Here is a 27,036-nt window from a genome sequence, read left to right as displayed (position 1 = left end):
TTTAAGCTTCTGCAAAATTCAGTATGAGGTAAAAATCTTGCTCTCCTCATTTTTTAACAATGTATAGCCTCTACAAAATCAGCACGTGTAGAAGGTCTGCTGTAACACTGAAAAAACATGTAAATTTATGCAGGTTGGGGCAGCCCTATACTTTATGCTCTTGTAGAGCTCACTTTAGAATACAAAGTACTGTACAGAGGCACATAAGCATCACTGAGTTGGGGAACAGAGAGTGGTTTATGGATTTCACTGCCTGTTCGGCTGCTATTACTGCAAAGGGGGGAAAAAAATAAAACATTCCCTGATTGTAATTTGTTTTATTATGTTGCCTTATGCTGAAGGCAGAATGGAATGACATCTAATGAATTTCAAGGTAGAACTTCCTGGTACTTCAGATATGAAGGATATTATATGCTTCTTGCATATCCTTTTATACAAACATGAGACAATGGCTTGCTCCTGAGAATTTTATTTATTCATTTGGGTCATGCACACTTATCTCATTCTCTGTATTTCCCAAGAACCGCTAGATTGGATTTCTATACAACTTCTCTCAGAATGGTATCATGAAGTACAGTGGGTAATTACATTAATTTAATCTTGCCTAACCTTAGAGTTTAACAAAAACACAGATGTATACTTCTCTCTCCCCAATACTTTTGTTTGATACCTTTTATATTTAAAAAAAAAAAAAAATTAAATACATAGGTAGAAAACCCTTGAGAACTTTTTTAATGCTGCACAAATGCAGCTTTGCAAGGAAAGATACATCCCTAATCCTGCAGCCCAGTTGAATATGGTCCTGGATGTCTAGAATTTAGCTTTCCTTCTTTCCCAGTTAATTGGCTTTCTACTGATTTAACTGAACATCTGACAGGTAAATAACTTTTAAATTTATTGTTCTCAGGGGAGAGAGGGGTCATTCTGAGTTTGGTCGCAGTGTGGAATGATAAATACTGAGATAATTCCTTTATGCAGTGAAGTCACTCAAACAATAGCAATATTCCAAATATATACAGTCATGTGTGATCTGAATTTATAATTAGGCCCTCAAACCCTTCTACTATAATCATACAAAACAGTGCTTAGGTAAAGCAGCATTCAGTTGTGCCATGCTGCCGTGTGAAATGTTGGACAGACACATAGATAGATAGGAAATGTGCAGCAATACTTATGTCCTTTTCTCTGTTCCAGGGTTAGACTCTGAAGGTTGTCTTGGATTTTTTCTTCTTCTTTTTTTTTTTTTTTTTTTGACTCCAGGTGGTTTTAGAAACCCATTCATCAATAACCTTGTATTTCACCTTTTTGCTGTTGCGCAGTTTACTGAGAACTGCAGCATCCAGGGTACTCGGTGGGGAGGCAGATACACCAAGCCATACTAACTGCTGCTTCACTGGCAGCCAAGTACATAGACAAAAAATTGCAAGACGGCCTAGAAGGAGCTAGAGAAAGAGAGTTTGGGAGGCTGCCCTCAGCCCCCAATGTCTTGCTGTGACTGCATTAATGGACTTTAAGCCCGCGGTGAAGGCAGAGCCCCCTGTAATGGACAGAACATGCAGGCAGACCAAAGTAGGGATTCAGAGTAGCTCAGACACTGCTGCATGTTATTGGGATTTCACTGTTGCTGGTTTCCTGCTGCTTGTAGGAAATGTGATGAACACAGACCTGACCTGAAAGCAGGCATGAGGCCAGGAGTCTTTCCCATGGAGTTTGGCTTTAAAGAGCCTGGCTGCAAACAAAATGCAGAAAGGTCATCTGCGACTTTAGTGGCTGTTCTTTGTCTTTTACAAGACGTGAGTGATTTCTAGGACTTTTTACTCACTGAAGAAAGTTTAAACGTACCAAAGTTTCTGCCTGCAGGAGCAATGTGATTGTTTTCTGAAGTGGTGTTACCTGCTGACTGCATCGATTTGGTTTCAGCCATCATGCTGTGCAGACCTGGCTTCTCAGAGGAGTCACCTGAAATCCATGTCTGTGAGAAACCTGCTGTTCTGTAGAGCAAAAAGCACAACAGACTTCAGATGTGGGTTACTGGAGGAGGATTATCTGAGCCCTTTTGAATTTTCTTCTGTGGGCAATGGACAATATTGAGCTTCCTGGAAAAAAATGTACTGTAGAAATGCAGGTTTCTGAATTCCGGTTGCAGTTGCATTGTGACCTCCTTTTTTGACCTCCCTGCTAAAGAACTCATATTAGCTTCTCTTAGGACATTATACTGATATGTTTCTTTTGCCCTACTCCCAGAGTTTTTCTCCACATTTCCAGATTGTTTTTCTTGATTTTTGAAGCAAAACAAAACCTACAATGTCAGTTATGTATTTGAGTGTTCTACTGCAAACCACCACTAACTTTTATTCGGTCAGAGATGAGAAATAAACCTTCTTAGTAATGCATCTGCTAATAATTAACTTGCATTTTGTCATTGTACCCAATCTATTAGCTACTTCTAATGATCCAGTAACTTATTATAATAGGTCCAAATCATGCACCAGTAGATGCCCCAATACCAGTTTTCATAATGCTATTAATCCATACACCTTGTGTGCAGCTGGAGGAATTTACTAGACCTTTCAATAGTTACACCAATCTAAACCCAATGTAGTTCATAGCAGGACCATGCTTAACCATGCTTAATAACGGAGAGCTTGTTTTCCTGAAGTCCTTTAAATACTATGAATACTTTTCTATGAAATCTGCTTGTAAAATTTTAAGTCAATCCTGAAAGTTTAACTTTTCTTCTACAATGAAGTACTCTGTTGTAAAATTGGTGTGAAAATGACTGTTGGTGTTACAGAGTTGTTATTTTTGTGGCTGCACAATATCATAGCTAGCAATAACATTCTACAGGGACAGGGGAAAACAAAATCAGGTGTGTTTAAAGGCTGCTTCTTTTTTTCACTCAATGCTGCTTCTCACTGGAGAGAACAGCTGCAAGAGTGGACAAGGCTTGCTCTTGGTGTTCAGTCTTCTGGGAGGTCACTTTCATTGTATCTTTTTCATGTCTTTCCGAATTTTCTTTTTTTCAAGTTTCAGCTTTGTGTTCTGTATTTGTTTGAGCAGCTCCAGAGACTCATGAATGGATTGAAATCCTGGTAGAAGAATAGGAACAATTAATTAAATAGTGGTTGCTTTCAACAAATTAAAAGATTCTTCTTTTTCTTTTCAAAGGTTTCTGACCCACATTTAATACAGAGCACATTAAATCCAATCTATTTCATCATTTTATTGAATACCATGGACATGCATTAGCAGCTTGTGTTGCAAGCTCCTTGCTATAGGAATCGCATCTTCCAATATAGTGGACAATACCAAGCATGATTACACATAGCCGTAAACTTCAATTAACATCAGATTTGTGGCGTGGAGTAAAGAAAATACTGTATCTGTCTTTAAAACCAAGGCTATTGTTAGCCTTAAAGCATATTGTTCTTTCACTGAGCATTGAGATTTTTTGTTTGGTTTGGTTTTTTTAAGTCCACAATCCTCATTTTGAATCGAAGACTCTGCGATCCCATGGGGTACTGACACTGTTGCTCTGCAGTCTGCCTACCAGATAGCAAGGTTGGTGCCATGGATCTCCCAGAGTTGTAGCAACTGTAAATGAGAGTTATGCTTCATCTGAGATGGACGCTGTTTTGTTGTGTGCTTCTGGGAGAACGGGAGCTCAGCTTCACTGGCTAAGTGTTTGTGCATGTGTATATAGGTATATAAAAAGAGAGAGATGGGAGTGTGCAGGCACACTTTTTTCCAAAAACAGAGCCAGAAAGCACCTGATGCACCTTTTTTGAACCACTGTACAGTCAAATATTGTCAATAAAGACTGGGAAAGTAGGATTGTGAGCTGCCGTTACCTAGCACTTTCCAGATTGCAACTTTCAAATTACAACATAATAGTTCTTCACATGTGTCCAGCGTGTCACATAGGCGTTAACTTATTAGCAAGCAAGCAGCCTAACAGTGGATTAAAATTAATTATCTTCCTCTTTTTTTCTTTTCCTTAAATGCTTATAGTAATGTGGCAGCTGATGACATGTTTTTCTTTTTGGAACGGTTGTTTAATATGGATTAATTTTGTCACTGCTACAGTCTAGATAGTGTTCAACCAAATCACTGCATAGTGCTTAGCTTTTTATAAATTCTAGACATGTCTCTGATTTCCAAGATGCCAGTCTGTGCTGAAGCACAAATGGCTGCTGAGACAGTCTATAGGCTGCCTCTGAGCCCTTCATGCTGCTCTGCACCTCTTTGCTGGCCTCTTTTCCCCCTTTTGGGGGGTCAGCCCCTACCAGACGAGTGCCATGGGAAAGAGCAATCCTTGGACTCGAGTTTGAACACAAGGATGGCCAAAGCTTGGTATAAACAAGCAGGAACTTGAAGTTAAGAACTCTCTCCTTTTTGGCACCAGAATCTTTTATTCTGAAATGTCTTAGCCACAGCTTTCTTTGAGATGCTGTCTTGTGCTTACTCAGATGATCTTGGAGACAGCCAAGCCTTACATGTCAAGCTGCACAAAGACTTTAGCTAATTTAGAGCTTGGTTTGCTACAGCCTTGGAGCAGGGCTTGTAGGTGGGTTGCAGACAATGAAGGAATTGGAGCTGAAGTAAAGAGCTGGGGTCCTCAATCACAGGAGCTTTGAAGATGAGAACCAGATGCTTGAGTTTTGAGTGAGAACATGTAAGATGTGAAGCCCTTGTGTAATGATTTTCAGCCATCTGTTCCCTTGGAGAGAGGGCTGCGTGATTTTTTTGGATAACCTAATGTGTCCACTGTATTACCATTATCAGCTGCAAGTGGAGGATATTACAATAGGTTAGGTTTGAGTGACACAGGACAGATTACAGTGGGCAAAATCTTCCTTGTGAAGGCCATGTGCTTAGTGCCAGGTGAAAGCCTTTGTAATTGCTGCTGAAAGTTGAACAGCTAGAATCATCTCAGACTGGTAAAGTAGTTCATGCTCTATGAGTTACATTAATGTGACTGTCCCCATAAGAAGCAGCTGCCATGTATTCAGCAATGTTATCTAACTGCTTCCCTATTCACTTGCATAATGTATGGTCTGTTTCTGGTAGCTGTTACTCATCCAGATGCCTCTTTCTCCAGCTACTGTTGGTTGAGAATGAGAAGTAAAGGATGAAAATTATGTAAAACCATCAAACACAATCTCAGCAGCAGGATCTGTCCAAAAGGGAATAACTTGTACCTCCCAACGAAGGTTAGTGACCTTGCTAACAGAAGCAATAGGTACTCTAAAAAATCTGGAAAACAGGTTGTGAAATTGCCTTTTAAATGATCTTACCTTGAGACTCTTAGGAAAGAATGCAACCTGTGTGCAAACGTTATGCTGGCTGTTTGCAGACGTGGGCTAACCCATACCTCCTCTGTATATGGGGTTTGGGAGAGACAAATAGTCATTTTAATGTTTTTCTGTCTTTACTGGAAAATATTTTCTGGAGCAGCAAGTTACTGTGGAAATTTGTTTTAAAAATAAATTGCATGATAGCCCATCCTCACCTGATCTGTATTCATTTTGGATTTCCTCAAGCTCCTTCCAGATCTGTCTTTCAAATCTGGTGATTCTTGCATGCAGGTTTTTTTCGTCTCTTTTCATCTGGGTCAACTGCTTTTCATATCTCTGTGATTTATCAATTTGTTCTAGCTTTAGTGACAAAAGTAGGAGCTTTTCTTCTATGCTTTTTTCTGCTCTTTCCTTTAAATACATAACACAGGTAAGACATTTTAAATATGCTCACATTAACCTGCCTCCTGCCAACCATGCATTTGATCAGTCTTGCTTCCTAATCCTATGCGTGACAGCAATGAATAAATGCAGGTGAGGTCTGCTACCCTGGAGGATGTGTCAACCCTCTCTTCCCCAACCAACCAAATAAACTGGGAAAGAGGGGCTGGGCCAGGACAAAGGAACTTTTTAAACTCTTATTTTATTTATTTATTTATTAATTTTAAATCCAATGATTTGCTGTCACACTTTGCAACAACAGACCGGGAGCTCAAACAACCTGTTTCAGATTGCTTTTGGCCATCTCAAGCCCAAGCTTCCCGACCTAAAGGGTGCAATGCTGTGGTGTAAACCCAGCTCAGCTGCTGGCGTGAATAAGGAGGCTGAGCCCCATAAGAGCTGCCTAACTGAGGGATGGCAAGCAGTCCTCTCCCTCTTTTGGGCTCAGCACAGCTCTTGGAGGCAATTCCCTCTCCTCAGAGGGGTGCTCATTCCTGTGCTGTGAGCTGCCCGCCCCTTCCTTGGTTTTCAAGTTGCACCAAGTCCTCTGGTCAACTCCAAATCTGGTCAATGTGATCAAAATCCTCCAACCTTCTTTAGCCCTTGCAGCCCAAGGGAGTCCTGTGGGCCCAAGTCAATGCTCTGCCTCCCAAGGAAGATGTTTGCAAACGTGGCAGAGCCGTCTGAACCTAAACAGCATTCAGTGCGGTGGTGGAAACACACTCTGAATTTACAAACATTGCTGTGCAGTGCGGGTGGCTGGCAGAGTGAGTAAGCTCTGCGCATAACCAAGCTGCAGCTCTGCACTCCCAAAACGGCTCCATCATCAGCACACAGCCTGCCAGATCCATCAGCCCTCCGGTCCGTGCAGCCCCAGCCACACGCAGGATCGCGTGTCCTCTCAACCTGACAAAAGGGCATAAACAGGACTGCTGCTGAAGGCAGCTGCCTCTGCTGCCAGGGCCCACCGCTGAGCAGGAACAAGAGCCCTCCTGGCACAGGCTGAAGCTCATCTCCAACTGCTTTGTCTCCAGTGTTCATGATGAGGTTTCCTTCAGCTCCCAGGGACTGAGCTGTGCTTCCACTGAGGTGACATCCAGAGCACCACCAGCTGCTCCAACCACTGTGCCTGCCTGTCTGTACGTGCATGCATATGTAAAAAAAAACAGATGCGCTCCTTATTCAACCTACTTAAGAGTGGCTTTGAAAGCTTTAACTCCTGTTAATGATGTATTTTTTGGCACAGCAGTCTCCCTTAGGGGAGAGTAGCCACATATATTGCTGTGTTTTCTGCAAAATAACCACAAAAACTATTAGCGTAGGAAGGGAATTCAAGCAGTAGCTTTGAGATAGCGGCTGATGCATCAGAAATGTTTTTACTATCTTCCTAGCTGCGCTGAGTGTTGGTGGATTGAGTAAAAGAGATCATCATCAGGCAGGATAAATGGAGATTGAAGCTCAAGAGTGTTTTAGTTCCAAGCAACTTCTGAATCTGGTCTTTGATCTGCAGCCTTCATCCCGGAGCTAAGACATGGTGATCCTGTGTCGATCGCTTTTGAACTCTGAAGCGGAATGAACTGCATGCAGCAAAGGAGGAAAAGCTTTAAAAGCTGTGAAGGAATTAATTAAAAGGCATTGGTCCTGTGCCAAGTGCTAACTGCTGCTGTGGAACTGAAATGCGCCGCGTTTTAATGTACCCACCGCAGGATGGTGAGGGTTTGTCTATATTTAAAACTAGGCAGAATTTGTACAGACGATTCCTTTTCTGAGGTTGTCAATTGTAGAAAATGGGTGGTATTCAGTGGTGGCACCAATGCCTGTCTTGGGACAGGAAAACATCATTGTCGGGTACATCAGGGTTACATGGATGTGAAGTGGTGCTATAATCAGGGAAGACTTTACTTCCCAGGATGCCCAGAGCACTGTGGGATCTCCATCCTTGGAAACAAAAATCACTTGGATGAGGCTCAAGCCCTGAATTTGCTGTTGGCCCTGTTTGAAGGAGGGGTTGAACCTTATGGCTTCCAGGTAACCCTTCCAAAATAAATTAATCTATGATTACATGATATCCATAACTCGTCATTTTTCTGGCTGTGTCATGAGGCACCTGGGTGTGTGTTAGATCTCATTTTTCGTGTGGGTGGTTTGGTACCTGCTGGGATCAAGGTGATGGGACCAGTGCTTCTTGCTCCCAGTCCTGGGAGGGCTGGAGGCCACCCCAGTGCCCTGGGCTGCCGTCCTGGAAAGTCTTACCAGTCTCTCCTTCACCGAGTTAAGCAGCTGATGCCTGTGCTGGGCTTGATCTTCTTCAGACCGTGTCAACTGCGTTTCTGTCCACTTCCGATGAGTCTGTATCTGATCCCTGAAGTCACTCAGAATACCTGTCAACCTAAAATTATGATTATTTTTTTGGTAACAAGACTAAGGTTTAGTCAGTGTTATGGGGGAGTCTTGAGTCACTCGACTAAATTGTTTAAATTACTCTAAATCTCTTCAATAGCTTCCTAAGAAGCCCTAAGCTCAATTATTTTATTAATCCTTACCTTAAAGATTGTACCTACATGCCAAAATGTGATTTCTGTAGTGTGGTCTACTTTAGGAAAATATCTGAGAGCTGAAAAATGTTAATTTCCCATTTGAATTAACTCTGTTCGAAGTGGATGAAGAAACTACACTATCCCATTGAATATCAACTGCATAGCTGGGCATCGGGGAGAGCAGCAAAATCACTTGTGGTCTGAAAATGAAGTTCATAAGGGTAAAAAAAGTTTATAACTAAAAGATTACAAACAAAAAGAGAATGCAGAGTTGCCTTTGAGGCAGCAGTTGGATAGGAATGTGAAATCCCACCAAAAGGGAACAGAGCAGGCGGCACCCAGAGGACACAGGGAACTGCAGGCAAGAGTGGCAAACCAACGCTGCTCGGGTCAAATCTGCGAAATGCCAAGTTAAAGGGAACTGTGTGGTTTGGATTTTGCTTTTCTTATGCTGCAACATGTAATCTTCAACATGAACCATGACCAGACGTGAACTTAAGTCCAAGTTGTCGTAACATACATTAATTTTCATGCTTATGCATCTGACCTGACTGTAGGAGTGTCATGAAAAATGTTAATGTAATTTTATTAATTTCTAACACATGCTTGCACGCAAACAATGATCACTTGAAATTTCTTTGGGCCTCGGTTAGGATACAAACCAACAGGTAAGGAGCAGGATTTTAAAACTAGACAACGCTTATGGCACTTCTAATATTTAATATCACTTTTCAAAAGGGTGTTTGAGTTAAAGTGTTTTTTATACCAAGTGATTGATAACAGCTCTGTATCAGCTTAATGAAGTGATAATTACCATCACCAGTCACTGTAAATGTGGGAAAAAAAAATTAATGGTAGCAAAATCTCTCTCAGTGATCTGTTATTGCAGTTTGCTATAGACAATGTCTTTTCAAAATCTACATAAACATCCTGTTAGGTCAGTTTATCAGTATTACTCATTTTAGTAGTTCCAAGATTTGATTTTTCAAGAATAAAAACTTGCAGTATCACGTTTGTCGGTTTTAGTCCTACCATGCACATGTGAACAGGCACAGAGTTTGCTTCTTGGAGCACTAATCTTTGTTCATGAGAAAATAAAATGATATTGTGATATTATGCTGATGATATAGACCAGTATCCAACCTGAGCACAGGAAGGGGAGGTATAACTAGCTTTTCTCAGACCTAGCAGTGAGCCATCTGACTGGAATAACAGGAACTGCCATCCAAGCCCTGTTCTGGAAAGGTCAGGTAGGGAGAGAGACAGCACTCTGTCGAAGCCACCGCTGCCTGCCCTAAGGTCATTGGTCAGGATCTTCATACCTGAGGATCAGTGAACGGGCTGGTCATTACAAGAGTTATAGCTCTGTTCGACTGCCACAGCAGGCAATTACAGGACTGGTACCTATTCAGACAGAACTTTAATGTGGTTATTTTTATATATATATAATAATATATATATATAAAAAAATATCTATGTATATATAGAATGCTTTGGGATGGAAGGCACCTTTAAAGGTCATCTAGTCCATCCCCCCTGCAACTGGCAGGGACATCTACAATATAATCAGTTTTTCATCCATAAGGCATAGAACAAAGGTATGATGCCACTGTTTGTGTTAAGATTACTGAACAAATTTGGGAAATATAATTTTAATGGGTGAAGATGAATTAACCATGAATGACAGAACTGATGGTCAGCTTTGTTCAAAGGTTCAAAACCAAACTTAGTGTATTTGGCAGCTGGCATTTGACTTTGCTCTGATTTCTCTGAAGTTGGAAAATGAGGAAGAAGGAAATTAAACCTAAAAATGACTCAAGTTTTCGGTAACAATATCAGTTTGTACTTTTACAATACAACTGCCAGACCGCAATCAAAGACAACTGGGTCCCAGACAGCTGCATGTCAACTGACGAGGTAACTCTGGGCTTTAAAGCTGATTTAAACATTCCAAGCTTTATGGGGAAGCTCCAGTCTGTTCCAGAAGTTAAATTTTATTTCAGCTCTATAAAAAGAATACATAAATCTGGTAGGTTTTTAAAGGAGCAATATAAAAGGAGACAGACATTCCCCAAAGGGCACACTATTTTAATTAAATTTTATATTAACTGGAATAAAATTGCAACGTTTAGTAAATAAGTATTTTGGATTTTATGTTAAATACACATTGCCAGCACATCTCAGCGTCTTGAAAGCCACCTCTTATTGAGCTTCATATTTCTGATGATAATTTCAGTAAGGTCTCATTAACTTTTGAGAAACTCAGCATTTACTTCAATTCAGTTTTCCAATTACTTTCTTTTCTGGCATTGTTCCGTTTTTGCTTTCCTCTTATTTTGGTTTCATTTCTTGTCCCTTTCATATGGTCTTGATCTCCATCATTCACTGCTCCCTTGTCTCCCTGTTCCTTCTTCCCTTTTATCAATTTTAATTCATTGCCCGCTTTAGCTGTTATTTCCCCATTCACCCCTATTCCTTTTCCTGTTCTGTTGGTGAGAACTTTCTTCTCTTTAAAGTTCTAGCCTATTTTTACCTCTGAATGCAATTCAGATAAAATCTTAATTAAAATAAATCTTTATTCAAATACTTCACCATTTTAAGGAGGGGAACTATTGCCTTTGAAATATCATGATTGCAGGATTATTATAATTAGATTTTAAATTATTTGTGCTGGCTCTGCTATTCAATACTGGGCTGTTTTGCATTGTTCTGAATATGGATGCCAGATGATACTTTTGTTCATTGCGTCCTTCCCTGGAGCTCCCTTCTCCCTAAAACTCAACAAGATTAAAATGGAACCCTAAAAGTACCTCTGCAGCTAGAATAGGAAAAATACACTGCATAAGTAATAAACAAATAAATCACAAATCTGTGGGCCCATGAGGCTGTGCAGCTACCTTAGCCTTGTGCCCACCTTTCTTCATCAGTAGCAGCCCTGTCCCAGGCGGGCGGCAGATGTGCAAGTGCATAAAGAAAATGCCTTGTTCTGCACATTAGGCAAGTCACAAATTAGCCCCAATTATGATGGTAAATAGCATCTTTGTATTTGGTGCTCTTAAGTATGGGAAGTTAATTGGTTTCACACCTTTCTTCTTACAAGGTGGCATTTAGCGCCTCGTTTTAACAATTAGCTTGCAAGACAATATACTTTTATTATGTCTTTTCATTATTTTGTGGCATAGATCTTCATTAACCTTCTCTTAGTGTTTTGAATGGATGTTAATTAACAGGTTTGTTTTGCTGTTTCATGGCAACCTGTTCATCACACTAAAGCATTCAGGGTGAATTATCATAATGAAAAACCCTCCATCACCTACTTGAAATCCAGAAGTTGCAATTCGTGTTGTTGATATCCCTGGACTGTCTTTAAATTCGAGCTTTGATCAGAGTTGGAAGTCTCTATCTTGCCTAATAGCTGCATCACCTAATGAGAATTCAACAGAGAATGCCTTTATGAGCCAGACTATGAGCACCTACATTTAAATATGCATTATGATTGCAAGTATGGAAAAAAACAGCTGACATGTAGGTACAGCTACACAAAACCAAACTTTTCGCACAAATAATTTCATTCAGTAAAGGCTGAAGTCTTGAGCTCAGAGTCTCCAAGGCTGTAAGACCTGCTAAAGTCAAAGTCTTTATGGATGCAGCCTTTGCTATTACATGCATGGGTAAGCAACACTTTTTTTTTATTTGAACAAGGCACTGGGCACTGCTCAGATCACCCCAACAGTGGCAGGAACTGAGAAGTAAATCCTTGAAAGTGTGTGTGTGAGTTGCAAAGCGTTGTCTGTCCAACACCTAACGGGATCCCAAAAAGAGCCAACAGAGGAGTGGCTCACCCGCAATAACAGATGCTTCAGTGGCTGCAGCACTAAGATGGTGCCTGGGGGACTCTGTTCAAAGCATCTGCCTCTGCTGCTGCATCCAGGCTGGGGTGTGCATCCCTGGCCCTGCGGCAGCCCCGCGCTCTCTAGGCTGCAGGATTTCCCAGGTACCTGATGCTCTCCCACACTTCTTTGGTTGGAGATGTCCCCATTCACAGGATCATTCTTGGTTGGTGCAAGGGGAAGAAAGACTGCTTCAGCAACCTGACCTGCAGGCTGAGGGCCCTCAGCTGGGATGCAGAGAACAAGATGGACTCATGAAGTGAAGCCAAGTACCCCATGTCCTGTGGGGACGGACATGCGTGCATTCCCCTTTGGCAGCTGTGGCCTGACCGCGCCGGGCACTATGGACAGGAAAAGCTGGATACATCTCATCTGAGAGTTGTTATTTCAGTCCTCGGAGAGTCTGAGGCTGAGCTACTGGTCCATCATCTACAAACATCTGTCTTTGCATGTCACAGTTAGTGTGAAAGTGCAACATTAAGGGCTCCCGATGCATCAGAGATGCAGCACAGTGGAGTGGCTTGGAAACGCTGTGGATGCTCCAACAACTGCATCCGCTGTTTCAAGAGAAGTTGAATTTCCATGTGCCTGCGGAAGATGGAGTGCAAGTGACTCAGGAGACTGGAAGCCACCTGAAACACATTTCTCATTCCAGGAGTTTTCCCTGTGCGACCTGGGTTACATTACCTGCTGCTGCAAGTAGACACTTGATCTTGAAGGGCAGTTCTGATGCAAGGGATGAGAGATTCAGCCTGCCTACCCTGGTTAATAAATTAAAGCAGATGTGAAATCCCAGCAGTTTTCTTCAGAGATTTTACACCAAATGAGTACAAAAAATCCCTGGCGAGATGCCACTGCCTGTTTGGTAGCCATGGCACATCAATGTCAAAAAGGTACCACTGAAGATTTATTATGTTGACTTTGTACCTTCTTCCTTTACAGCAACAGATGACTCCTTTTCAGAAATCCTTTCCTCTCTTCTTTCCTACAATCATGTGAGAACAATTTTTTCCCTTTTCATCTGAGGAAGCTTCTTCTGCATCCTGCTCGATGTCTACCCTCACTTATTTTTTATATGATTTTGTGTACTGTTTCTTGTGACTCTGGCACGCACACCTGCTCCCTTCCCCATTTCCAGGTAAAGAAGACCATTTTTCATAGGTATTCAAGGAGACAGATGTCCAAACACTGTCTTTTAACAGAATTCCAGGTAAGATATATTTGCTTAAGTTCTGTCATGAGTAATTTTTCCTTGGAGACAAGGACCTTGGGTAGGCAAGGTACATGATGACTGGCACTGCGCCTTGTGCAGCAGAAGATGCAGTCAAAATACAGTAATGAGATTATATTCAATATTAGAGTGCATGAGAAATTGAATGTCCCACATCTGCTCAATCCTGGCGGGCACGGGCGACATCTAGTTTGGAGCAGGAGTAGAGAGCCATCATGCTGCAGGTTTAAAAGCTGAATTTTCCAGTATAGCTGTACTCCTGTAAAATACTACTGCTAACGCTCCTGATCCTGCTAGAGGCTCCAAAACTGCTACTGAGCATAGTGAGCTTCTAGCAAGGAAAGGCCAGCTATCAGGAATGATAGGCAGTAACAGTTGTTATCTGCAGTTGGCTTACCCACTCCATGGAGAAAAGAAACACTCTCACACAAAACACCATTTTCCAAAACATTTTCAGTGTTACAGTTTCAAAAGCCTTTGAAATACTGCCAGAATTAATATGGAATTAGATATATGCTATTAGATACCTCCCTGCCACCACCTTAAAACTATAGAAAAACCAGCAGATTTAGATGGCCTTTTTCAGCTCCAAAATGCCTGCAACTGAAATTTCCAGGTGTATTTGAATATAAATCTTACTGAGAAACAGTAATGGGTCATTTATGATCTGAGGATCCCCAAATCCTAGAATATTTTTATTATCTGTTACTACCTTATATCTATTATAAACAGCACTACCAGATGGTGATCAGTGATGAGTGGTGCCCCTCAGGGGTCCGTATTGGAACCAGTACCGTTTAATATCTTCATCAGTGACAGACAGCAGGATGGAGTGCACCCTCAGCAAGTTTGGAGATGACACCAAGCTGAGTGGTGCGGCTGACACACCTGAGGGACAGGATGCCATCCAGAGGGACCTGGACAAGCTTAAGAAGTGGGCCCGTGTGAACCTCATGAACTTCAACAAGGCCAAGTGCAAGGTCCTGCACCTGGGTCAGGGCAGTCTGCAGTATCAATACAGGCTGGGGGATGAAGGCATTGAGAGCAGCCCTGCCAAGAAGGACCTGGAGTACTGGGGGATGAAAAGCTGGACATGAGCTGGCAATGTGTGCTTGCAGCCCAGAAAGCCAACCATATCCTGGGCTGCATCCAAAGCAGGTGGCCAGCAGGTCGAGGGAGGTGATTCTGCCCCTCTACTCTGCTCTGGTGAGACCCCACCTGGAGCCCTGCGTCCAGCTCTGGGGTCCTCAGCACAGGAAGGACATGGACCTGTTGGAGCGGGGCCAGAGGAGGCCACAAAAATGATCAGAGGGATGGAGCACCTCTGCTATGAGGAAAGGCTGAGAGAGCTGGGGTTGTTCATGCTGGAGAAGAGAAGGCTGCGGGGAGACCTGACTGCAGCCTTTCAATACTTAAAGGGGGCTTATAAGGAAGATGGGGACAAACTTTTTAGGACAGCCTGTTGTGACAGGACAAGGGGTAATGGTTTTAAACTAAAAGAGGGTAGATTTAGACTAGATATAAGGAAGAAATGTTTTACAATGAGGGTGGTGAGACACTGACACAGGTTGCCCAGAGAGGTGGTAGATGCCCCATCGTTGGACATATTCAAGGTCAGGCTGGATGAGGCTCTGAGCAACCTGGTCTAGTTGAAGATGTCAACCTTTAAAGGTCCCTTCCAACCCAAACTATTCTATGTTTCAATTATTCTATGATTCCACAGTATCATGGAAAACTTATTTTTTTATTAAAAATCCTGGCATATTGTATAAATACCATATCAGTCTTTAATATTAGTCAGCAATTAGGAAAAGAAGCTATATCTATATATGCATAGTCACCACTCACCAGGTATTTCACTGTAGGCTTCTCTACTCACCTTCTTCTCAAAATCACCAACACAATTTTTGAGGGCAGAGTGCAGGCCATAAATCTCTTTATCAGTCTTCTGGGCCTCATGCCTGATAATACTGATGTCTCCCGACAGCTTTGCAATGCTTGCCTCGCATCTGCAGTCAAACCAGAGACAAGAGAGCCTCTGCAGGGGGATGCTGGAGGGTGGCTGAAGGCAGATGCTGGTCTCCATGAGCTGCCGCCAGATCAAATCCAGCCCCCCAGGACCACCCTGGCAAGTAGCTAATAGGCAGAGATATTCTGTTGCAGAAACCCTGATCCCCATTCTGCTTTCAGAATTACTACCCATTAAAAGAGCTGCTGGAGGTGGTGGCAAGGAAGAGGGAGGCAGCCAGAGGCAATGCCCTCGGCTTCAGCAGTGATGCCCGTGGGGTCCTCGTACCACAAACCTCCTCCTGGTGCCCACAGGCTCCAGGGGAGCTGCAGGAGCTCACCTGGCCGGACTGAGTTCCCCCTGATTTCCCACTACCCAATCTCCATAAATTAAATTAAATCTGAAGTATAAATCGAGAGGCTAATCTGCACTCGAGCACCCCCAGCTTTTGGATGCCTACCAGGAGAGATGGCACACTGCTGCCACAACCACCCCAGCCCACAGCCTCCACTGGCTGGATGCAGATGTTGGGGAAGATCACTTTTAGAGCAAAAAATCTTGGTGTTTTGTAAGGAGCATTTGTTGTTTGCTATTTAAACTCTTTCAGTTGCATTCACCAAAATATCTTGTCACATTTTAAATGGACAAATGAATGATGTGAAAGTGGCGGCATTAATTGAGTATCCCAGGGACTGAATAGCATTCAACTGGCTACCCTTTCCAGTGTACTATTCCAGATCGAATGAATGACTGTTTCAGACCCTGTCTTTAACATGTGTATACATATATATACACATACATTGTGTATGTGTAGTATATATGTACATATATATATATATAAAGAATATATTTTTTTAACATAACCAAGAGGACTTTCTTTAGTGTATATGAAATTATACATATAACATTATACATATACTTAACATGAGCAAGGAGACATAGACTTCTCCTTCTGCAGCCCTCCTGCACATTGGCTCCCCAGGAGTAACCGCCTGCCCCAGTGCAGGTAGTACTTAAAACAAGAGTGTGGAAAAAAATACTTTAAGGCCATAAAATAGTGCACAATTTAATAGAAATAATGAAATAGAAATTGAGAGAGGAAAACAGCTAAGTTTTAAAATGCCAGAGAAATTATCCTCCAAAGCACCACCACCAAATAAAGCTGGTGCTGTTGACAGATAAAGGATCTAAAGAGAGTTTTTGACAGTTTAAATAGACCAGCTTTTTGTCATCTCCTGATAATGCTTAGATATTTTGATACACCTACAGAGCATGTAGAACAAGGAAATAAAATAAAAAAAGTTACTGCAGATAACAGAGGCTTTGTACAAAGGCCAGAACTTTGATCAAAAGAAACCATTGATTTGGAAAACAACTACAAAATAGCTGAGCAGGCGAGCACGGATCTGGAGAGGGAGGGGGCTGTTCCAGAGCTGGCTGCCGTCACAGCTTCTCCCGCTGCAAACCTAGAAAACAAGCTGGGAGCTGGCTATGGGAGGGGGTGGGGGGACCACAGTCCCAGGGGGCAGAAGGTCCCAGGGGACAGCCGGCACCGAGACGGGTTGGGGCTCCTCGCGCCTGCAGGGCTGGATGGCAATGTTGAGGTACACGTGCGCAAACAAAATGAGGCTGCAGCTGAGATGCAAGGTTGATGACTGACTGGACCCACACGTAAGCCAGCTTTTCAACAGAGATCAGAAAACGGGGTTCACCACTCCCTTAGGAAAATCCCACCCCAAGGCAACAATTACAAAGCTTTGCAAGAAGTGCACAGTGTGAGAAAAAAGACCATTAATGGATCTGCAGCAGTAAGAAGACATAACTTCAGTTACAAAAGAAAGAAACCTGAATATTCTATACAGAGAATACTTAAAAATAGAGGATATGTCAATAGGATCCAAAAAACCCAAGAACTAGCCTTGCAGTGTGGGATTAATGCAACTGCATCTGTATTACTGTGTAGCCTGACAGGTCAGAGCTGTGCCTGGGGACCTGCAGACATGGCAAGCTTTGCAAGGACCCTCAGCACTGCTGATTTGCCTTAAATCTCTGGGCCTGCTCAGATCTCACTTTCCCCACACATAATATCATTATTATGTGCAAAGTAGTTAAATGCATTGTTTCTGTTTCACAGATTGAGTCCTGAAGAGAATGGGGATACTTGGGACTTGCTTAAATCTTGCTCTAATTTGATATTTCATGTAGAAGACATTCAGCAGCTTACGGTGAGATCATGGTTTTCCAGTCATGCAAAACAGAGGCTGGAGAGCATGCAAGCAGCAAGGCAGGCTGACTGGGAATGGTACAGAAAGCGTACTCTTATAAGATTTGCATATATAAAGTAAAAAAATACAAAGAAATAAAAGCCTCTGATGGTTATATCAAAGCATTTAATTGAAGACAGGAATATAGCTACCTGCTATGTATTCAAGGAGATTTATCCTTCAAAGTCAGGGAAGGAACAGTATATATTGGACTGTTGTACTTGGTGAAGTATTGCATTTTCTGAAGGGCTGAGTAACTTGATAGGTACACACCAGGGCTTTTGATTGTCTAGTGCTACATTGGACTTCTTCTCTGAGCAACAAAAAAGTTAACAAGAAAAATAAGTAAAATGTAACCAACTGCATTGTTTACTCATTTGTGCATTCAGTTATTCTTTCGTTGGTGAGGCTGAAGAGAATGAATTAATATTTATCGGAAGTGTGGCTTTTTTACAGTTGATTACTTAATTTTTATTGCTGTAATACATATTCCCATTCCCAAAGGAATTCTTATTAAGAGTTAGAATACAAATAAAATATATAGTTCATTCAATTGGAATGCCACTATAGCTGAGATACTGAAGGCTGTTTTTTTTTTAAAGAAGATCCCTGCTATTTGTCACATACATGTTTACACAGTGTAGAAATGTAGTCAGAAGGGCCAAGAATTAATGGAGAGCCACCTCAGTAGTTGGCAAGAGGTCTCTATCTATTTTTCAGGGAAAGATAAAAGAATAGACACAATTTGAATTACAAGAGCTAATCCACATTAATCCTTTACACATGGCAGAATACAGGAGGATGAATCATCTGCTGTGAGAAAGAGCAGTGGCTCCATTTAAGGTTCATTTCATCCCAGACAGTCTTGGATTAAGGTTGGGCTACAAATGAAGAGGAAAACTGGCATTGTAAGTTTGGATTTGGAAGATTTCTATTAATTCAATAAATGTAAATTATATGAACACATGCATTTGTCTCCAGCCACTCTGGGGTCTCTTTAATATACATAGAAATTTTAAATCCTGAAACTCAAGGTCAAAGAAATGTGAAAAAATATAAAAATATTAATCATCACTATAATGGCAGTCCTCTGTCTGTCAGCTCCAGCTCACTCCTCAACCATGACAGTGGGGGCAGGTACGCAGTTCAGGCTTGGCATTTCCAGAGGGGAACTTCAGCAGCAAGAAAAACAAGAAAGTGCTGATGATTCATGGATCACATAAAACTATACTATGCTTTAGCTTAACAGCAGTCATTCGCATAAAACAGCATTATAATATTGGTGTTGAACTGCCACTAAAATGCCAGCTCTGGCTGTGCAATACCAGTATCATATTAAAAATAAATGGGGTCTAAGGACTTAGTTTCCAGCATCATAAGATGCTGACTTTGGTGCCCTCATAATAGGTTCTTATGTGCAATTGCATATGTGTGTTTTGGGATCCTCCCTTCTACCCATGGGAAGGGCCAACCAGCACACCCAAAAAATGGGCAAAGAAGGAAGAGGGACCTCATAAAAAGTGTTGTGGACCTCCATGAGTGCTTGACCTCTTGTTTCTTCTGGTTGTTTTTTTTCCTTTATGCAAGTAGTAGTGGACTGGTCATTTTTTCCCCCACATTTACCCTGTTTTCCTCAAGTGCTTTTTCTTTCCTTTGCTGCAGGCAAATGCTCCAGCACAGGAGCTGGGAGCAAGCCCTGGTGCAGCTGACGAAGGGAAGCATCACGCCTGGAAAAGAGGAGCGAGACACTTCACCTGTTGAATGCTATGCCTTCGCTAAAAGCATATCGTCTAGAGAGTCTGCCGACCCAAATAGGAAAACATCAGGACACTCTTGCAGGATCACCTCCTACTTTGTTCCAATGCTAATCAGCTACAACGTTAAAAAAAAACCCATCTTTTTCCTGCCAACTTTGAATGTGCTCGCTTCAGCTTCTCATTTTGGATTCTTGGGTCTCTCTGCAGTAGTCTGGAGTCCTTTGGTACCCTATAATTTTCTTCCTTTCTCTCCTGGTAGTAGTTATACATGGAAATGAAGACATCTCTGGATTTATTTTATTCTATAACTATACATAGATATATACTTCTCTCAACCAGAAATTTTCCTCATCCCACCATCACATTCCTGGCTCCTCTTTACACCATATCAAGTTTTTAATTTTGGAAAGGGGACTCTGAGCGCGGTACAGTATTCTGGTATCAATCTCTGTGCCATACATAGAGCTAAGAAAACCTCCCTATTTACTGGTCTTCTGCTTCTCTTGTCTAAGACCATACTCCTGGGATTTCTGATGCTGCATCATTGCAAGAGTTCATGGTAAGTTATTTACCTGCCATATTCCCCAAACTTTTCAGGGGGCACTCAGCAGTAGAACAGTCTCTTGTTCTGTCTATAAAACACGTTTTTTCTCAATTAGCCCACATTGCCAATATTCCTGGTTATTCTCAATTATGACCTTGTCCTCACTTCACCAATTTTTGTGTTATCCACAAATGTCAATAACACTGTTTTATAATATAATAATATAATATGATAATATTCTATATATTTTATATATCTTTTACAATTATCTAATAAGCAAGTATATATTATTATATAATAATTAATTATAATAATTATATAATAATTTATAATTATATAAAACTTATATTTTATATATAATATATACATAATTTTATAATATAATGTCATAATATAATCATAATATTTTGTGTTACTAAGTGCCCCACAGAAGTCCACCTAAGTTACGTACATGCAATTACTTGTACCAATGAAAACTTACAATCTCACCAAAAGAAGAAATCAAGTTTGCTCAGTAAGATGTACTTTCCAAGAGAGGAAGTAAAGATTTTCTTGAAACAACAGGAGAGTTTAAGTAAGAAGAAATAACCACTTCAGCTGTAGTCTAGGCAGACTGGAGAAGAAAAAATTCTCTAAAAAGTTAAGTGTGTGAAGAATGAGACAGGAAAATACAGTTATTTTTCCCTCGTTTGATAATTTTTCTAACATGGAGAGTGTGAAGCACAGATCTGGCACTAAAACTGAGACATAAAATGAGTGCAAAGTACATTCATGCCCACTCTGAATCTGCTCTGCACAAATCGACTAGCAGAGATGACAATGAGGGCCCTTATGCATTCCTTACCTTGCCACTCTTCCACGAAGGTCTCCAAGGCCCTGGTTGTATTTATGGTCTAGACTTTGAACAGCAAAGTTAGTTTCTACTGCGGCACCATCCCTTGTTCTTATTTGCCTCTCCAAAACCTGTAAATTCAAGACCATTAATGCACTTCTGGTTTTCTGCTTTGGTTTTTTTTTTCATTTCAAAATAGGCTTCAAAGCACCATTTATGGCAGCAGGTCTAAAAGCTTGTTTTTCTTTCTTGGAGAAACTAACAGTGTATTTTTCAAGAAATCTATGTCTGCAGAAATAATATGTCCATTTTTCTCTTAAAAATGAGATTTATTTTGAAAAGTCTAGCACACAAAAACTAGGAAATGCAAAAATTGGGAAGTTAATTGTATCAGCCCCCTCAAACAACCATTGTACAGTGCAGCCCACAATAAATAACACACAGGTTTTTTTAAATCAGGCTCCTTTCAACAGCGGGTACCGTATGTTTCTAGGAGGGAGGCAATAGCTAAACTGAGTGTTTTGCAGCAGCCTGAGGGCATTGCAGCAAGGCTTTGCAGGGTGGACAAGGCAGAGCAGAGACTGGCGCATGATCTCTGCCCCGAGACCAGTCTGCCCACGCTGCAAATACACAAATGTTTACGTCCAAGCTAATGCACCGCACGTGGCATGTATAAAAACATGTCCTTCACACACGCAGTCCTGCACAGGGCAGGTTTTGGCTCCAGTGAAGGCATGGACCTGCTGTTAAAACACATTACAGATATACCCACCCAGGCCTGACCATGGATGCAGGTCAGTGTAAGCAGCTCTTTAATGTCTTGTTTTACCGTTATTGTTCAGTATGTAGCCTGGTTTCTGATTTATTGTGCAGTATTAAAAGTCTCATCTAACTAGATGGAAGGAGTAACTGCCCTTCAGGGTCTTCTGAAGTGGCTTATCCTGATGGTATCTGAATGTGTCACAAGGATTAGTTTTAGGAAGCCCTTGTGCAGCTACTGTGACCTTTTACAGATATGGAGTGGGGGCTGGGAATGATTTCTAAAATCTCCCCATTTTACTTTTCAGGTTGAAAGAATAAGCCTGGGGCTGATATTTCAGTGTAATTCAGCACTACACAGCACTTCAACTGGTCAAAGCACAGCTTTTACCCTTTTTAATGCAAATATCTTATTTGTGCAAAAATAGAGTGGCTTTTATTGGCTTTTTATCTGAAATGTTCCCCATTCAGTGAATTTTAAAAAAAAGAAATATAGGAAAGGACAAATATCAAGGAAAATTTCAACTGCAAATGCTTGAAGTTTGGCAAAGTTCTTGCAGATGGGTTTGCCCATCCCACGGGTCACGGAGACTCGTCGCACTGCTGGAGCTGTGGGTGGGCAGAGGGATAGTCCAGCTGGGCTCAGCAGGGTTGTGCCAGTGCCTCAAGCTCGTGTGTCTGGACACAGCATCAGACCCTCTTCCCCTGTGTCCATGCCCCTGCAAACAGGGTCAAGGCAAACATTTCCCAGTCGGCTGCTAACAGGGATGGTGCACGGGCACATGCAAAAACCCCTAGCCCTGAGTCCCCATGTGGCACTGCTGTCCCACTTCTCCAGTAAATGGAGAGAGTGTCTGTCAAAACTGGGGCACAGGTGAGTGGGGAAAGCTGCAATAACTCTGCAGTAAAAATTAATTCAAATATTGTATGCAGTTATTTCTGAATAATCCTGGCTCCCCTGCATGCAAAGTATGGATAACTGAAATACTGAGCTAGGACGAGGTATTCCTATGTTTGTTCTGCATCAGAAAATAATGTTCTCAAAGGGTTGAATGTGCTCCACAACTCAAGAGTATTTTTGGCAGTGTATTTGGCAACACGAATATGATGCCACAAGTCTCTGAAGACAGAGCCACAGAGTGGGACCACTGCTCCCTCGCTGGCAAACACAGTGCGAGACGCTTGTTCATTAAGACAGAAAGCAGCAGCCTCCTGTATATCAAAGGAAACTGATATTCTCCTTCTTCAGCTAGTTCCCTGGGCTCCTGGCAGCACGCCCGTCCCAGAGCTCACCACCCCTGGGCAAGAGCGAGCCACATGCACATCATGCTTGTGACTGACGGTCACCCCTTAGTCTGTGTGCAACCCCTCGACTGAGACATAGTTGGTTATCTTATGGTTGTTATCAGAGGAGATGCCAAGCACGTCTCCCCTCTGCCCCTAGGTTTTTAGTATCACTGCTTTTCTCTGGCAATTTGCAATCCTCTCCTAGCATTGTGAAGGATGTCTTTGTCAAGGGTCTGGTCATTTTCCACCTCGCACTAATTGCTTTGATGTCCCTGATGCAGCGGCAGCCAGGGCATTTTTCTGGCTCTGGCAGAGGGGTGTGTTTCTTTGGGCTCAGCTTCATTCCTGATGGCAATGGCAAGCCAGCATCTTCCCCAAAGCAGGCTTTTTTGATAGATATTCTTCCTGCTCTGGGGAAGATTTGGAGTATGAGTGAGTCACATTTCCTGGTGGATCTTTTTTTTTTTTTTAAAAAAAATGCCTGAGAAATCGACATTGCTCAATCACACTCATTTGCTGAGTGCCAGAAGCAATTCTCCAAACCTCCTCTAATTCTGTAGTGGCTTTGACTGACATGTCTCACTGTGCTGTTTTCTGTGCTGTCGGTTCTCTACCCTTATCAAATCCTTACAACCAAAATACACAAAGCAAATGTGCACCTGAGATTAGGCCCTAGAGAAGAGTAATTTACAACCAAGGAAAAATAGTAGATGTAGATGCTAATAGCTTCTTAGGCATTTTTCTAGCAAAACAGTCCTGTACATACTTGATCTGGCTAGGGTTAGAGGAATTGGATGATCTAAAATAAGTGGTTTTATAGCATTGCTTATCTCCATAGTATCAAAATCTTGAAAATAAAATCAGTATGAAATGAACACAGACCCTAGTTTTAATTCAGATTAATTTCAGGGGAGCCATGATTACATACTTCTTAAGATAAATGTACAGAAGATCAAATATTTCTCGGAGTACAGGAAAAACAAAATGTATTGTGAATTTAGCAGCATTTGTAAGACATTTAATAGTTCAAAGGACAAAACAAATCTCTGGAAAAGTCTATTTCATTATATTTTTGTATTTTATACCTTTGTCCAAAAAGGAAAGACAAATGGTGTTGTTAAATTTCGCATATAAATTTGACAAATAACAGCAAATAATTGAAAGTCTTTAGCCAGAATAAGGGTATCCCATGCATTTCCAGCACAGAACCATTAGTCAGTTTAAATAAAACTTGAACCTGAACTTCCATTCTGGTCTGCAGTAAGCTTTATGAAAAGTTTCAGCAATATTTGATTATGTTTGCATGCAGAAGTTATGTAAAGTAGTAGAACATCTGCATCAGGAAAACTAAGCAGTATACCCAAACTTGAGTCCGGATGTTATATGTTAGATGAAAACACACCTTACTCCTTATTTACATTGAACTCAATCTCCCTCACTCCAACAAAACTGAAAGCAAATAGAATCTGAACCTTTGAATTAAAACAACCCCAAAACTCATTAATCTGTATTTTAATTTAATTTTACTTCCCTTTTTTTACTTTACTTTCCCTAGTTCCCTCCTTTCTGCTTTCACAAGTAACTGCAAATGCCACTCTACAAGAAAAATCAGAATTTAACTAAAATATAGCAGTCATGTTGAGTACTTTTCTGCTGCTGAAGCCAATATTAATGCTAATATGAGTTGACCATGGTCTAGAGCTGCACCACTAAAGCAGGGAAATACTCCTCAGCATGTATTACCTCAATGTCCTGGCTGAGCTTTTTAACGATGCTTGTAATGGTCTGTATGTGGTTTTCCAGCAGCTGCCGGGCAGCAGTTGCCCCGTGCTGATAACCTTTGCTTCCCTCGAGGTAGGAGACGATGTCATCTTTGATTCGGAAAGCCTGGTGGAGGAGGAAAGCAGTGGTCCTCTCCTGGCTGTATAACCGCTCTTCCAGCAGGCGAGCCCTGTCTCCTGGGCAAGGAGGAGGGGAAGGGTCTGTCCTGTGAACACCAAAAACCCTGGTGTCATGCCAGTCATGGTAAGCAAGCCAAGGGATGCGAGTGTTGGCAGTCTCCTGTCCACAGTGGGACCAGTCTCAGCCCCGGCTGTCCAGATTGCCTGTTGCACCAGGGCCTTTGATGCTCCCATACATTGCTTATGCATCCCTGCAATGCCACTAGTAATAACAACCTCTCAACACAGGGCTATTTGGTATTGGCCCCATTAATGGCCTTGGTGATGTAAACGGCATTTTTGCAGCTATTAGGCAAAACCCATACAGTTTAAGGACCTGAATTTATTTTTCAGAGGCTTCAGGGTACTTCTGTAATATATCATCATTACAATCCAAATTTTAGCCTCTTCCTATTTAATTTTAAATAAAGGCAAAACCAAACACACCCAGTGACCACCTTTGGAGACATCCCGGTGGATATGGTGATGGTCGTGCAGAGCATCCCCAGGAACATGCTCCATCTGAGAGTGGCCAGAAGGAGACCTCATGCCAAGTACAGCAATGCTTGTGTTTGGTTTTCCTTTGTGTTATTTACACCTACCCATTGGAAAGAAGTCTGAAATCCTAATGGTTTTCTTACAGCTACTCCCTCCCCATCCGCCTGCTGAAACCCAGGGGAATGAGCCAGGGGCTCAAATATGCTCAGTGAAACTGTGTATAAATATAGAAGAGAGGAAGGATGTTGCAAGGATCTGAAACTGGCAGGTACAGAATGAAGCTCAATTTAGACAGGCACAATCTGGAGTTTGAGGGAAACTAGAGTCACCATTTACTTTTTTGTAAAAAGCCAGAGAGAAATTTAATTACTGCAGAAATTTGGACTTGCGTGTTATCCAGAAAATAAAGTTTGTTTTATGTCTTAGTTAAACCTGAATGGTATATTTTTAATGCTCTCAATGCTATATGAAGTACCCTTTCATCACACAGTTTAGCTAAACTCTGTAGCTTAATGATGAAGAAAAATACCCAGTTAGTCATTTGGGGAAGAAGTCATCCACATTTTCTCTTGCTCTCTGCTTTTAGACTGCTATAAATAAAAGTTCTGATGTAAAAATAATTTTTAAAAAAGAAAGGAGAAGAGAAGAAAGTTCAGCTACCCGACTTGATCAATACACAAAATGCAAAGATGACAATTTAATGACTGAAGTGTGCCTGAGGACACTCTTCAACAAATTTTACAGCCATATGGTCTGCAATGATGTTCTGCAGCTGGCTGATGTCTGTGTGTACCAGGAGCTGCTTTACATTTGTCTGTGCAATTAAGGTTTTAAAATAAACATAACCTTTGGCAGCCATGAAGTACCAACAAGATCTGAACACTTAATTTCAATCTCTTTTTGGTAAAAACTCTAAATATCAAAATGACCAGCTGATTCTGTTCTACTTGTGACAGCAGAAGTCACTGCTGGAAAATAAAGCATGTCCATAATCTGTTTTTTCCCCTTCAGTTTACAAAAGCATTTTGTTTCTTACAAACCACCTTTTAAAAAAAATAAAAATAAAAAGATAATGTTTTAGAGGAAAATGGTTGTATGAGAATATAAGTTCAGTGAAGTCCACTGATGTACAGCTTACTTTTCATAGTCAGTCTCAAGACTTAGGCTTGAGGTCTGGTTATGGCAGCTTGACAAGTTACAAAATCTTACCTGACTTGTCCATGACCATGATTGTAGACCATAGTACATGTGGAATAGGACACCTTAACTCAATGCACTCTTAGGTAAGTCTGAAACAAGTCTTACCACATTGCATTTTTTGTGCATGCAGGCAGCCACGTGCACCACGGCTCTGCTGGTGTACAGCAGTTCAAGAGCAATGGCTTGATTTGGGCCTGAGCCCTTAGCAGGAGTTGCAAAGGACTTAAATGTATAATCTCTGAAGCTTTATTCCCCTTACCCTCTCTGCCTTTTCACCTGCCTTGCAGCCAATTTCCTCCTGAGGAGTCCCAGGGAATTCCCCTCAGACCCTTCATGGGTAGCCGAGCTGGTCCAGTGACTCCTGTGACCAGAAGGGACGGGTGTTGCTTTCCTGTCCCTCTCTCCTGCTCTTTCCTCTGCTCCTTTTCCCCACTCCCAGTCACTTGGTCCCATTTTTCATCCAGATCAGCATGAGGAGGAGAGCTGAGGAGGCAACAAAGGAAAAAAAAAAAAAAAAAACCACAAAAATGGGAAACCTAAGGTGACTCATC

The 27,036-nt window shown here is 41.6% G+C and overlaps 1 protein-coding gene across 1 annotated transcript; it reads right to left on the bottom strand.

The window, feature by feature from the left end:
- Window positions 1–1,090: 1,090 nt before the first annotated feature.
- On the bottom strand, window positions 1,091–26,526 carry FAM81B (family with sequence similarity 81 member B). Its single transcript, XM_087761363.1, has 8 exons — window positions 26,495–26,526; window positions 24,591–24,834; window positions 20,814–20,932; window positions 15,276–15,405; window positions 11,593–11,699; window positions 7,992–8,127; window positions 5,513–5,708; window positions 1,091–3,089 (listed from the first exon to the last, which is right to left on the bottom strand). The coding sequence occupies exons 1-8, from the start codon at window positions 26,524–26,526 to the stop codon at window positions 2,983–2,985; spliced, it is 1,071 nt and encodes a 356-aa protein (XP_087617489.1). The 3' UTR covers window positions 1,091–2,982.
- Window positions 26,527–27,036: the final 510 nt, after the last annotated feature.

Source organism: Nipponia nippon, unplaced genomic scaffold (assembly GCF_047370975.1).
Source record: "Nipponia nippon isolate SJK-2023a ecotype South Korea unplaced genomic scaffold, ASM4737097v1 scaffold_24, whole genome shotgun sequence".
NCBI lineage: Eukaryota > Metazoa > Chordata > Aves > Pelecaniformes > Threskiornithidae > Nipponia > Nipponia nippon.
This window is presented reverse-complemented; position numbering and strand designations above follow the sequence as displayed.

Bases quoted from the DNA above. Each gene is read 5' to 3' on its own strand.
- FAM81B (XM_087761363.1), bottom strand. From the start codon at position 26,526: ATGGTCTACAATCATGGTCATGGACAAGTCAG. The intron at 24,835-26,494 runs GTAAGATTTTGT...TGGTGTTCACAG, and splicing joins CATGGTCATGGACAAGTCAG to GACAGACCCTTCCCCTCCTC. The intron at 20,933-24,590 runs GTAATACATGCT...TTGAATTTACAG, and splicing joins AGCTCAGCCAGGACATTGAG to GTTTTGGAGAGGCAAATAAG.